At 36.7% G+C, this 13191-nt stretch overlaps 1 protein-coding gene across 1 annotated transcript in view; it reads left to right on the top strand.

The window, feature by feature from the left end:
• Nucleotides 1–13191, top strand: part of LRP1B (LDL receptor related protein 1B) — a 730365-nt gene that overhangs the window by 432050 nt on the left and 285124 nt on the right. Inside the window, exons 20-21 of the mRNA XM_044438491.1 lie at nt 926–1093; nt 8132–8314. Of these exons, the coding sequence (XP_044294426.1) occupies nt 926–1093; nt 8132–8314 (351 nt within the window). The remainder of the gene's footprint in view (nt 1–925; nt 1094–8131; nt 8315–13191) is intronic.

The raw sequence follows: 13191 nt of genomic DNA, 5'->3' as shown, positions 1-13191 counted from the left end.
TTTTTGAACAGCTAAAGAAAGACACTATGTATGTAGCTATCTGATGATGCAGCTTGCTTTCCTTCTTCCAAAATGGTTATGAATTAAACTAGGCTTATTTTAAGGGGATGATATGGTTGCAACGTTGTCATATGTGTATAAACACTGGTTTCAATGTTACTGCCAGTGTTGAAATATTTCATTGAAACCAAAGGTATGAGTTTATTATTTTTAAAAGCATGAAACAACTTTCCTGGCATTTAACAAAAACATTGTGATACTAAGAAAGGATTTGTTCTAGGATAAGATCAAGCTTGACCCTTCCTTATGACATCCAATTATTTGAAAAGCTTTTGGAACATCGTATTTAATTAAATAATACCATATTTCAGTTATCTCATATCAGAAATTATCTTTGTATGTATGCTAAAAAGTAATAATCCGTTTTTGAAGACAAAAGTTACCTTGAGAAGGAAGATCTTCACTGTGGCATTTTTTTTATAGAAACTAGTTTCTCTCAGGGAATATGCACCTCATGCCCCAAGTCCCTTCTGAAATGGGATCCTTTGCATGTTGATGGACAGCAAATATATACATAATCTTAAAGTCGCAGTATAATGTAGTTCACAGTGTAGAGGAGTACACGTGTATCTTAATTCATCCGTTCCTGTCTCACTCCTGAGCAGAGAGTTTCTGTGAAGCAAGGGCATACAATTCTATATGTGTGCCTCTTGAATCACAAGCTGCTTTGCATGAGTACACAGTTATAATCTACTGCATGTACACTATTGATACTTCTGCTGAGTGTGCTTCAGTTTTGTTCTTAAAAAGCAAACAAATATTACTCAGACCTTTATTGGGGTGAACTTGTACTGAATTTCAATTTTCTGCTTACAGTTAATAAGCATACTTAAGGCATGAGTAAATAGACTATACCTTTTTCCAGATGATGACTGTGATGATGGCAGTGATGAAGTGGGCTGCATTCATTTGTGCTTTGACAAGCAGTTCAGATGCTCCAGTGGCAGGTGTATTCCTGCTCACTGGGCATGTGACGGGGACAATGACTGTGAAGATTTCAGTGATGAAAACAATTCAAATTGCACCAAGGAAGGTTAGTATTTAATGCTCTTTTCTCCACTTTCAGGACCTACATAGGATTGTGGTGTTGAACTGAATCAGTTTGGTTTTCTTCTAGGTTTGTGACCTGGAGCTAGTATGAATTGGAGCCTTTGCAAGCAAAATGATCTTGCGTCAAAATGATGTAGCATCCAGAACTGTCCATGTGGTTTTCTTTGCTGGATTTTAAGCATGTGCAAAAGCATAGAATAGATGCTGTAACTAGCAAGTGTGATGGCATTTTTAGTTTGATGATCTTTTGGAAAAGGATAGGAATGCTAATCCAGCCCTATCTCTTTTACCATCTTACTTTTTAAAAGTAACAGTGTCAACCATTTTGTTGCTTTATGTATGTGTGTTGCCTGATATCTAGCTCAAAAACTTATTTATGGATTCAATCCGGGAATAAAAGTGGGTGAATCCAGATTTAGTTATACTTTGAGTATACCCATTTAAACCAATGGAACTAGGTCCTATTGATTTCAAGGGGTCTACTCTATAGATGATTAAGTCTGGATTGAATCCAATAAATTATTTGAGACATTTCATTTTCATTGTTGAGCTACGATTTGAATTATTTTCATTTAGTTGTAGTGGAACATAAGAACAAAATCTGCTTTATTCAAAAGATCATTATCACCATTAAAAGATTAAGCTATACTTTTATATACATGGTGAAACAGCATCAATACACTATGTTACCATCTAAGATGCAAGGTAAAAATCTATTCAAATAATATAGTTCATCTTGAATGCAAAATCCCCTTCACTCTGTGCTGACATTTTCCATCTACTTGGATTGAATGTGTATCCAGCCAACTAACGCAGATGTTCAAGGCAGTCTAGGTACCAGAATAACTCATTATTCTGAAAAAAGCCAGATATTGGTATTCTTCCTTTTCCAGTTTCTAATTGAATGTTGATATCGATCCTGATCCTATACTGTGCTGTTACAAACTTTTAATTTGGAATGTTCTATTCAAACTGAGTTTAAATGATGAAAATATACCTAAGCCACTGTGTGACTAATTGTGTTTGCATCATATAAATATAAATATTTAAAACATTGACACCAAAGCTATTCAGACAATTCACAGAAAGAATGTTTAAAATGGCCTGTTCTAAAGTTATGCCTTTTGTTAGTTGTCTTGCACATAGATAACAAAGGTTATAATGTCTGAGAAGACATGCATAGGTTTGCACTATAAATGTTTTAAAATCTCAGGATGGAAAATGCATACAGTTAGAACCAATCCACAGTGCAGTATATATGTAGTCATCATGGAGGCAAACCAGCTCAAACCAACTTTGGTTAGTTTGGGGCTCAGATGTATAATAATTAATTCTCAATGGTATCATATAATACCGTTAATGTTGATGCAGTTACTTTTAACATACCATTGTAGTTTAGAATGATGCACAATTTTTCCCCTGCTGTGTGGAAGAAACTGCAACATGGCTTTGAGAAAAAAAATGAAAAAATGTATGTTTAAAATCTCATAAGCATCAAAAGTCAGTCTCACAGATTTGCCACATTCTCTCACTTTTTACAGCAAAGAATAAATATTTAAGCATTAAATGCAGCATGAATTTTTAATAAATATGTATGCTTACCCACAGGCTATAGTTTAGTTTGAGGCTAAGATGTCTCTGAAAATGTGATTTTAAATACCATGCTTTAAAACTTTTTAAAATGGTTTGAAACTCTTTATAAACTGTAGTTCACCCTATATATGCATAGAAGTCCATTTATATTACATTATTATTCATTCAGGTTTGGGTACAATGTAATGCATATTGGGGAAAGATTAAAAGAACTTTAGGTTCAGTCTGAATGAAATCTGAGAAACAGCAGAGTGTAATGATATATTTAGCTGTTTAGAATTAAATATTGTAAATTGTTATGAATGAAAAAGATATATTTCAAAGTCAAGCACTCAAAGCAGCTAATATCCAACATTAAATTGCAACCAAGTTATACATCTGTATAAAAATACAGATTAAATTCAGAGAAGAGTTGGCTAACCAAAAAGAAGCAGGAGGAGAATACATATGCATCTCCTTGAATACTAAAAGCAGAAGCAAGCCATCTGGGGCCCTGGCCCCATTGTTCTGATGGCTGTTGTTCAATTTGCCAGCAGTGTCCCAGAATGAATTAGCACTCACACGTAAGTGCAGCAAGAGTAATATTAGGCCAGAGTGTGGGTGGCCAGAGACAAGACAGAGGGTCCAGAACCAGAGCAACAGATTTTGAGATGAGACAGAGCCCAAGTGTAAGGTTTAATGGCAAGCCCAATAGCAAAGTTCAAGTTGTAGTAACCAAACAGGCCTGAGTCAGGAACCACATGTGCATATTGGGGAAGAACAAGGGTGTGGTCAGGAAGAACAGCACAGGTGTGGGAGCCTTGGACAGGATAACGGGACAGGAGGCATGGCAAAGCATCAGGCAGGATGCAGGCACTTGAGATAGGGTGACTGGGCTGGATGCATAGGGTACACAGCAAGGCAAGGCAGGATGCAAACACTGAGACACGATATGGGTTAGGCAAGGTTGCAGGCATCGAAGCTAACAGGAAGACCTGTGCTGCTGAGCCAACATGACAAGGTGCAGGAATCAGGAGCAATCAAGCAAGGTGCAGCATGACAGCAAACAGGGAGACGTGTGCTGCTGAGACCAGTTCTTCAGAGAAGAGCTTGCTCCTATATAGCTCTTTTCTCAGGACTCCCAGCTGGCACTCCTCAGTAGACTGACAACACCAGCAGGCTCTGAGACTCATCCTGAGATTACGGTGGTTGCTCTTGTTCTCACCACCAGGGCAGCCCAGATTCTGACAGTCTATAGAGGTGAGAAGGAGTAACAGATATGAGGAGAAATGAAGTATCAATAAAGTAAAATCAAATAAAATTGTAAGACAAATTACTGAGAGGTAGCTCCAGAAGAGAGGCGATGGAGACAGGAGAGAGGCAGGAAGATAGACCAATGAGACAGCAGTGAGCCATGAGCAACTGCACACTGATGCTTTCATGGGTGAAAAGGTCAGGATCACAGGCAGCTTGGAAAGGGGCATGCAGAGGAATTGTAGCACAAGAGCACAGTTCTAGAACTTTTTGCAACACAGGAGCAGTGAAATCATTTCTCACAGAACATGGGATAATTACTGTTGTTCAAATTATTATATAAAATGTCAGAGAAAGAGAGAAATAATAAAGCAGAATGAATCCTTTTATGTATGGGGTTTCTACTTTACATGGGTAATTTGAATTGTGGCACTTCTGGGCAAGATGTTTGCATTTCTAATTAAAATTCAAAGATTGCATTTGTTAAGCCTCAAAGTGTTTTAGAAGCTGGACTTATGCAGACAGAAGTAAGCATTGCTACATTCAATAAAACTTACTTTCAGGTAATGGTTTGTTTGTTTATTTATTTATTTATTTATTTATACGTGTCTTTATAGGCTGCCTATCACTGCCGAGGTCTTCCTAGGCGGCTCCGAGAACTTACTGATGCACAACACATAGTTCTTATCTTACATGGTTGGGTGTACTTTTTCATCTCCACAAAAGGGATGTACAGATTGTGTTAAATCTATTCTGTCCTTCCATTTATAACTTGCCAGAAATCCATCCATGGTAGGAAGACTGGGTATTCTCAGTAGCAAAATAAATCCAAAGCAGAAACACAACTTCCCTTCAAGGACTGTGGAAAGGGTGAGAGCTCAAGATGATATTCCTCTCAGGCAGTGAAGCAGGCAATAGCTGGTGTATATATCCGTTAAGGAAAGAGTGAACCAGGGACAACATGGAAGTCATGAATTCTATCAAACAAAGACTAAAAAAGAACAAAGAGATCATATGATTAAGATTGTTGCAGTCTTGGAAAAAACAAAACCCAGGTTGTCACCTGAAGGAGAGATTTCCAGGTGAAGAAAGTGTGATTGTTTTTCTAAATAGAAAAGTACTTGACTGTAGATTTATGTGTTTTTGTGCTACTTGGTTGATCACACAAGAAGTATGGCTCTTGAAAAGTTACTAAGAAATGGTAATTGCTGAGCATAAAAATAGAGGCTGGAAGTTCTCTTTTTCTCTCCTACAAAGACACCCCACCTGACTTTCAGTTCATGTCAATTAGCCACTGCAGACAAGATGAGTGGGAAAAAAAGCCCTGGAAATAGGTTGCTGCAAAATTCTCGCTAGTAAGTGTACAGCCAAAGCATTCCAGATCATATCTGATTTCTTTGGCCTCTGTGTCCAGAAAAAGGACATATAGGCCGGCTTGGATCCAAGAATATTAGGCCATCCAGTTGTGTCTGAAGCTAGAAGGCAAATAAAAGCATGGCATTTTGTTGGAACTGGCAGTCAGGTATCTGGCCAAATAACTGATTTGAGTTGGTTTCTTGAGCAAATGCCAAACATTCAAGGAGAGGTATTTGCAAATCCTGGAAAAAACCCACCACCTTTGGTTTTGCTTTCCTCGGCCATAATATGGCTGAATGAATGGATTGTGACTAGATCACAATTATGTGCTGAAATGCTCAGAAACAAGCACCATACTGTTAGGTAAGCTTTCAAGTTGTGAAAACTATAATGGTAAAGAATCCAGACAATTTGTTACAATTTTAAAAGATACCTTGGCAATGAGTTTTTTTTCCAGGGTACCAAGAGACATTTTTGGAGCTAAAGTCTGGAATATAAACATCTGAATTATGTGCTGTGGTATATGTACTGCTGAGGGCAGTGTTCTCTGAAGCCCCAAGCTGAGACTTATCCCTGCTTTGAAACTCAATGATGTGATGGCTTTGGGCTAGGGTTGCCTGAAATTGCCTCAAAGTAACATCACAAAATAGTGCTATGCAACTTCAAAGAGAGCTGGGAGCAATTACACTGGCAAACTTTGCAAAAGCTAAATTTATGGTACAAATATTTTTCTAAAACAACCACAGGTAGCCTTGAAGTTCTTTCAGTCTTTGAGCAAAATAAAGAAACAAGTTGTTTCAATGCAACAGTTTTCTTATCTTGTCAGGACCAAGAGACTGATTAAAGGAAAACAGTAATTGAAAAGGATGTTTCCAAATTTAAATGAAGCATAGGCTTATAATTATCATAGATGAAGAGAAAATAGGAATGAACATAATGTCAGACCTTGAATGAGAATATACTGAAATTAACATGTTTTGCATAGTTTCTATTTTCTATATCCAGTGGGATGAATTGACCAGAGGAAAATAATATATGACCTAGCAGCATCTACTTAACCTATATCACTTCATGTACAAGAACTACAAGAAGAGCAGTCTGTATTTAGCAAAAGAGAACGTCTGAGCGAAGTTTTGAAATGAATATATTCACCCATTTTAAAGCAAGACTGATTAGCGGCTCTCTCAAGCTAACCGCAGGCTGATTATTAGCTCCCTACTTATTAGCTCCCTACTAATTATTATTAGTAGGCATAATACTAAAAGCCCCCAAAGCATGTTTTGGATGGATGGAACTACCACTTTCTTCTCTGGAGTGGACTGCAGAAGTAAGGATTGGTTTCACAATTCATTCCACTTCCAGGGAAGCAAACTTCATTCATTGCCAGTAACTGGCAGTGAAAAAAAGCATTTCTTTTAATTTAGGGAGAGGAGGAGCTAAAGGCAGCTATTCACTCAGGCGAATCAATGGAAAGGGCTTTACTTCCAATCTTTTCATTTGTTGCAGCCAGGTGGAATAATTAGTGCTAGGTGATAGTGGGCTTGCTCCTTGGGAAGAAAGCTACTGCAAATCTAGACAGCTTACTAAAAAGTAGAGACAACCCTGCCAACAAAAGTTCATGTAGTCAAGGCTATGGTTTTCCCAGTTGCAATGTATGGCTGTGAAAGTTGGACCAGAAGGAAGGTTGAGCACCGAAGAACTGAGGCCTTTGAATTGTGGTGCTGAAGGAGACTCCTGCGAGTCCCTTGGACAGCAAGGCAATCGAACCAGTCAGTCCTAGAGAAGATCAACCCTGCCTGCTCTTTAGAAGGCCAGATACTGAAGATGAAACTCAAATACTTTGGCCACCTAATGAGAAGGAACGACTCCCTGGAGAAGAGCCTAATGCTGCAAACAATTGAAGGCCAAAGAAGAAGGGGACAGCAGAGGATGAGGTAGCTAGATGGAGTAATTGGGGCAGTGGGTGTGGGCTTGAGTGGACTCCGATGGATGGTGGAGGACAGGAGAACCAGGAGGAATGTTGTCCGCGAGGTCATGCTAGGTTGGGCACAACTTTGTGACTAAAAAAGAACAAAGGTGATAGTGGAGGGTGTGAAATAAACAAATACATACTGCATCTCAACAAATCCACTCATTATTCTAGTAGTATAGAAAACCAGCCTGTACAAGGGATCTGAGACCCTCAAGATGCAAGTGGATATCTTTATTTCAATATTTCTGCCTCTGAAATGGATCTTATTTCCTGTTGTTTCTGGTTCCCAGCCCAGTAAAGATGTGTTTTTGACAATGAGCTATATACAGCATAACATTCAAGAGTTCAACTTCCGACATGCTAATATGTCAGCTGTACATCTCCTATATAAATTATACTGCAGTTGATGCAAAAATATATTTTAAATATGGTATGGCAAAGTATATAAAATGTATACCTAGTGATTATATATTAAGTGGGTAATTGTATTTTTTCTCCTTGGTTCATTTGTAACTTGTAAGTGCTTCTTCTGGGAAAACCTCAGATCATCTGTTTCATATGCCCAACACAGTGCTTATTTTTAGTGTTAATGGTAAAATATGAACTACTGGAAACTTGTTGAACATGAACATTGTCAGTCTCTATTGTGGAGCACATTTCAGGTACTAGATGGGATCAGTGCTTACTTCTTTGTATGTTTATGTACTATTGCCTCTGTTCAAGTATGGTTGGATCAGAATATGGTTCAGCATAGCGTGTCTATGACTTTAATTCATTACTAGACATGGAGAGTGTCTTGGAAGCGAGAGTGAACTCATGAGACACTCCTTCCATCTTGATAACTTGTAATTGTTATTGTTGCATTAGAAATTGCCTCTCTTGGACGATGTAATGGGAAAGAATTTCAGTGTCACCCAGATGGAAACTGTATTCCTGAGTTCTGGCGCTGTGATGGAGAAAAGGACTGTGAAGATGGCAGTGATGAAAAATACTGTAATGGAACTATACGCTCATGCGATAATAAAACAAAATTTTCCTGCAAGACTACAGGTATTGAAAAATAATATTTTATGTATGATTAAAACAACATTTTACCATTTGATCAAGGGCTGAAGAATGAGGAGGAAATGGGCATGGTAATTTAAAAAAAAAAAAACCTCATCTGTTACTTTTCTGTAGCCAAAGCAAAATCTCCTCTGGAAACCACTTAAACATAATATATAGGGGAAGAAAATCCAAAAGTGTCTATGATATAATTATGGCTAATATATGTTCCACATATTGTGAAATCTTCCAATGAAGTATCTATCTGGGGGAACTGTTTGTTGCCTAAAGTGAAGACAAAATATTGCTATTATTTGAATACTTTTGGATCAATTTATTTTCGGTTAGGTTGGGACATATTAAACCCCACTAATTTTGCTTGCTCAAAGGCTTTTTAACAGTCCAGTGACTGGAAATCAAGATCATCCTAGAAATAAGCAATTGGATAAACAATTTAGGGGCTAGAGTGGGTGTCATCTAATATACAAGAACAACTGATCATCTTTGAGCAAATGTGATCTCTTTTAAAATGTGTTTGCTTCTAAAGACTTCTGCTGTGTAATGTCTTTCTTTCACTACCTTTAACTGAGATAGATACAGACACAAATGCATTATTTACATGTAGGATTGTGCAAGAGTTAAACTACAGCTGCTTGCTTTTCTGTTTATGCATAATACCTACTTATACTTAGTGTTCATTCTTGTATAGCTGAAATGAAAATTAATCTAATGCAATATTTAAGTGAATTTCTTACCTGCCAATCATGTCACATGTGATTTATACCACTGTCTCCTCATGTATTGCAACATGTAGAACATCTGAAATAAGGATTGGCATTGCGGAAGCACAAGCTATTGGTGCATTTCACCAAAACTTTGCCCAATACCTGTGCTCCATAGAACATTCGTTTAATGGTACTTGGTTTCGGTTCTTCTCGTGAACAAGTCTCTTGAGAAATAAATTGTGACTAATAGGGAAATGAAAAGGAAATATCAGAGTAGGCCAACAAACAACATAAAAGTTCACTTGTTGCATGTGGTAACTGAAAAAGAATAAAGAACAGAATTAAACCCACTGAAATTCAACTGTGGACTAGAACTCCATTTTCTGATTCTTTCCCATGTTCTCCTCTTACATACAGTCCCCCTCCAGCAAGGCTGCTTTGGTGCTTTTGTTTAGCAATTTCAGGGCATTAGCTACAATTAATTAATTGAAATCAAGGATATGAGATTAATAAAAGTATTATAGTATGCAAGAAAAGCAGGTACAACTATCTGCTTCTTTGACTTTTGCAGTGAAGTAGTAACCATAATGCTATTATTTTACAGTGCTGATTACCTTTAGCAGAGTAACAGTAATTTCCCTAATAACTGAGATTATTGTTTTTTCAAAGCTGTCTCCTAAATAAGAAATAAGCCATTTTGGTAATTACATGTATTTCGCATATTTAGAAATGCAGGTAGTAATTAGTTTTATTTCTACATATGCCCACTGTTAAAAATCAAGCTTGTTTAAATGTTTTTTAAGCTATATCAGCTAACCTATATATAATTTTACATTGTTTATGAGAAATAGTTTTTCAGATAAAAAAGCACCAGAAATGCTAGTTTATTAACATCTGTACAATAGTTTCATGATGTAACTAATGAGAAACCTCAAAGTAACTTACATCTTAAAATATCTTCAGATCTCTGACCTTGGCAGACCCATTCAAGAATCATAAGTGCTATTCTCCAGATACCATTACTAAATGCTAAATGCTTGTTAGTATACATAGATGCACTTTTGATTTCTTGTTTTGTAAGTTATAATGACTTCAAATTGCTGAAATGATTAATCTTTGAATATGATATGGATTAATTAATTACCCTTAAGAGTTTTAAGAAATCTGGAACAATGATAATTCATTTCAGAAATGCCGCCTTGTAAAATTTAAAAGCACAAACCATTCATTTTCGCTCCCCGTCATGCTTTGTCTTTTGTCCCAATTTTTATCCTGTTTTACATTTGCAAGATTGTGGACTTTCAGGAACAGCCCAGTACTGACAGCAGAAAAGCTAGTGGACTGAAAGACATCTACTCAGGTGATTAAATGAAAAGGAAAGGGGAGTTATTCAAGATCAGTGTACCTGCCTCCCTAGCATGAGAATCCCCATGTGGTGATGGGAAGGAGGATAAAGGCAGATGAAGGACATTGCTTAAATGTGGAGGGCATTGGGCTATGTCCAGCACCTCTTTCATTATTTTCTTGTATGGAAAGGAAAGACTTGTACCTATAAATCAAAACCTAGAACAGAAAGCAAAGCAAAGCAAAGACAAACACTTGCCTGCAACTTTTTGAACTGATACTCCATTTGTGACAATTGCTCAGGGGGGATGAAGCACAGCCAGATAGTATCTCTCAAAGGCACCCTCTGCTATCATACAATTACTGTATGATAGCAGAAGTTCTATCAGAAAATACCATACTGCATAAAGTGTATTCTGGTCCATCAACCTTATACCATATCTATTTGTTGGTGTTTAAGGTACCACAGGCTAACACAGCTATCCCTCAGACATTTTATTTATTTATCTATTTAACACTTTTATATACTGCTCTTTAGAAAAAGCTCCTTGAATGGTGAAATTATATCAAGGAAAACTTTAAAATTTTGCCACACTTGCTTTGAACCCAGTGCTGTTCTCTCATAGACACAAAGCTTCTTTGATCCACCAAAGGCTTCTGCGAATGGAAGCAGGAGGAACTAATTTGGGTTGATTCCTAAAAGTCTACTCCAAAAATTTGAGAGATCTTCAGGAGCTATGGAAAGTAGTATGGAGAAAGGAAGTATTAAACACATGCATCCACAGATAATCCCCTTTTTGTTCATAGAAGACTGCTGATTAAAGAATTTGTTCTTTCATGAAAAGAAGGCAACCACTGGATTCAGTTGATAGTTCTCACATTTTATTCTGTTCCTCTGAGCCATAAAACCTAAATTACTTAAATGAAAGAAAAAAAGTTGAAAGTTGCAGATGACTAATAGAAGTAGCATATCAAAATATATTTTGTAAAGTGAAGAGTACATTATTTATGTAGTTCCTGATTTATTAAATGTTGATCTTGAGAGAGAAACTCCATAGATCTTTAAGATATCTTTAAGAATTGTTTATTAAGGATAACAACGTTATGAACCATTTGGTATTGAAATATGTTCAAAGATAGCTTCTAACATAACTCAAGACTTTTTATATTTTTAAGTTTGTTACATTTGTCTGCAGCATGAAAGTTTGGTTTTTGGGATAGCATGCCTTGAACTGTACAGAACTGTGTGGAATGCGAGTTTAGGTAGACAGCACTGAATTCAGAAGCAGAGACAAGGCATTGCACTAACCGTTGGCTTGGAAAAGGGAAGTGGGATCTGCCGCTGGCTGCAAAGATTTGGTAATAGGCACTTTTGTTCTTCATTTGTAGAATTGAGAAGCTTCTTTACCAACCAAAAGGATAAGTCTGGAGAAGATTCCAGGTCTCCAGTGAGCATATTGTACAAAGCCTGGCAAATTTAGAGTAAATGGAAGATTCTGTATTTATTGTAATTACTTTGCATAAAGATTTCCCCTTGCTTTCCATGGCCATTTACTTCTCTCCTACTCATAACTCTCATGTTTTCTGAATGTCATACCCTTCAAATCATTGGATCTGTCAATTCCAGTTCGGTTAGGACAAAGTGTTCCTTCCCCCATTTAGACATACGTGAATTTTTCAAGTTCTTTCCCTTCCCTGTTTAGCTTTCTAAAACAGCAAATTATTCATCTCCAGAATATGAACAACTTGTGAATTTTGGTAAATTCTTATCTTGAAATCAATTTGTCATGCATTTTCACCAGACAGTTCAATAGATAAAGGTAGTCCTAGCTGTTAAAATGAGCAGCTTGTCAGAAATGAGACAAGCAACGCCAATTCAGCCCTGTCCTGGTTGACTACACCAGGATTCAAATTCACTCTTTTACAGGCTAATCACTTAAAGACCTGGGCCTGGATGGACCTATCTGTCAATTTTGGTTTCTCTCACCCTTTAATCTTTAAAGTTCTTTTTTTCCATCTGGAGAATTTGTGAATTTTAGTAAATTCTTATCAAAACTGAACAGAAACAATTTTTTCACTTATCTCTCTGTTTTAAATCGCCTATTCTATATCCATTTATTTGTTACCTCATTTTTCCCTCGCTGAAACCTTTCTGTGAATTGTATAGATTGTGCTAGACTATACAATGTTTCATGCTAATAGAAATAAATGAAAAATAAAACAAACAAAACAAAGCCAAAAAAGGAACAATGAATGAATTTTTATCCAGAACTCATTTGCTTGAATTCCCATTAGTTTTCCTAATTGAAACAAATCAGGCTCATTTGTTTCATTTTCTATTCATTTTAAAAACCAATGAACACTGCTACATTGATTATACTGAATATATAAAACATTCTCTACAGTGCACAGCAAAAGTCTGAGGAAGAGGCCATTTTATAATTCATGAGGTTTAGGTACCTCTAAATGGACTAGAACAGAGGCATGGCCTGCAAATTTATCACCTCCATTAAGTGCTTTGTGAAGTTCTGAGCTTACAAAGTGTATTTAGATTATTATTTGGCGTTCCTTTTACATTTCATAGGCATGAAAGGAGTTGTTATCTAAAGTGGAAATTTAAGATACATATCCAACAAATAGGTTGCTCCTGTGCTGAAAATCTTAGGCAGATTTTAGAATGCACTGAAGAGATCTATCAGCTCTAAAATCTTTAAAAAGATGAAGACCAAGGCATTTGCTGGAGAAATACGTCTCATTCATACACAGATAATAGATAATTATTGAGAGTTCAAATTTGTTCATACAACCTGTCTG

This window comes from Varanus komodoensis, unplaced genomic scaffold, assembly GCF_004798865.1.
Source record: "Varanus komodoensis strain SLA01 unplaced genomic scaffold, ASM479886v1 scaffold32, whole genome shotgun sequence".
Taxonomy (NCBI): domain Eukaryota; kingdom Metazoa; phylum Chordata; class Lepidosauria; order Squamata; family Varanidae; genus Varanus; species Varanus komodoensis.
This window is presented reverse-complemented; position numbering and strand designations above follow the sequence as displayed.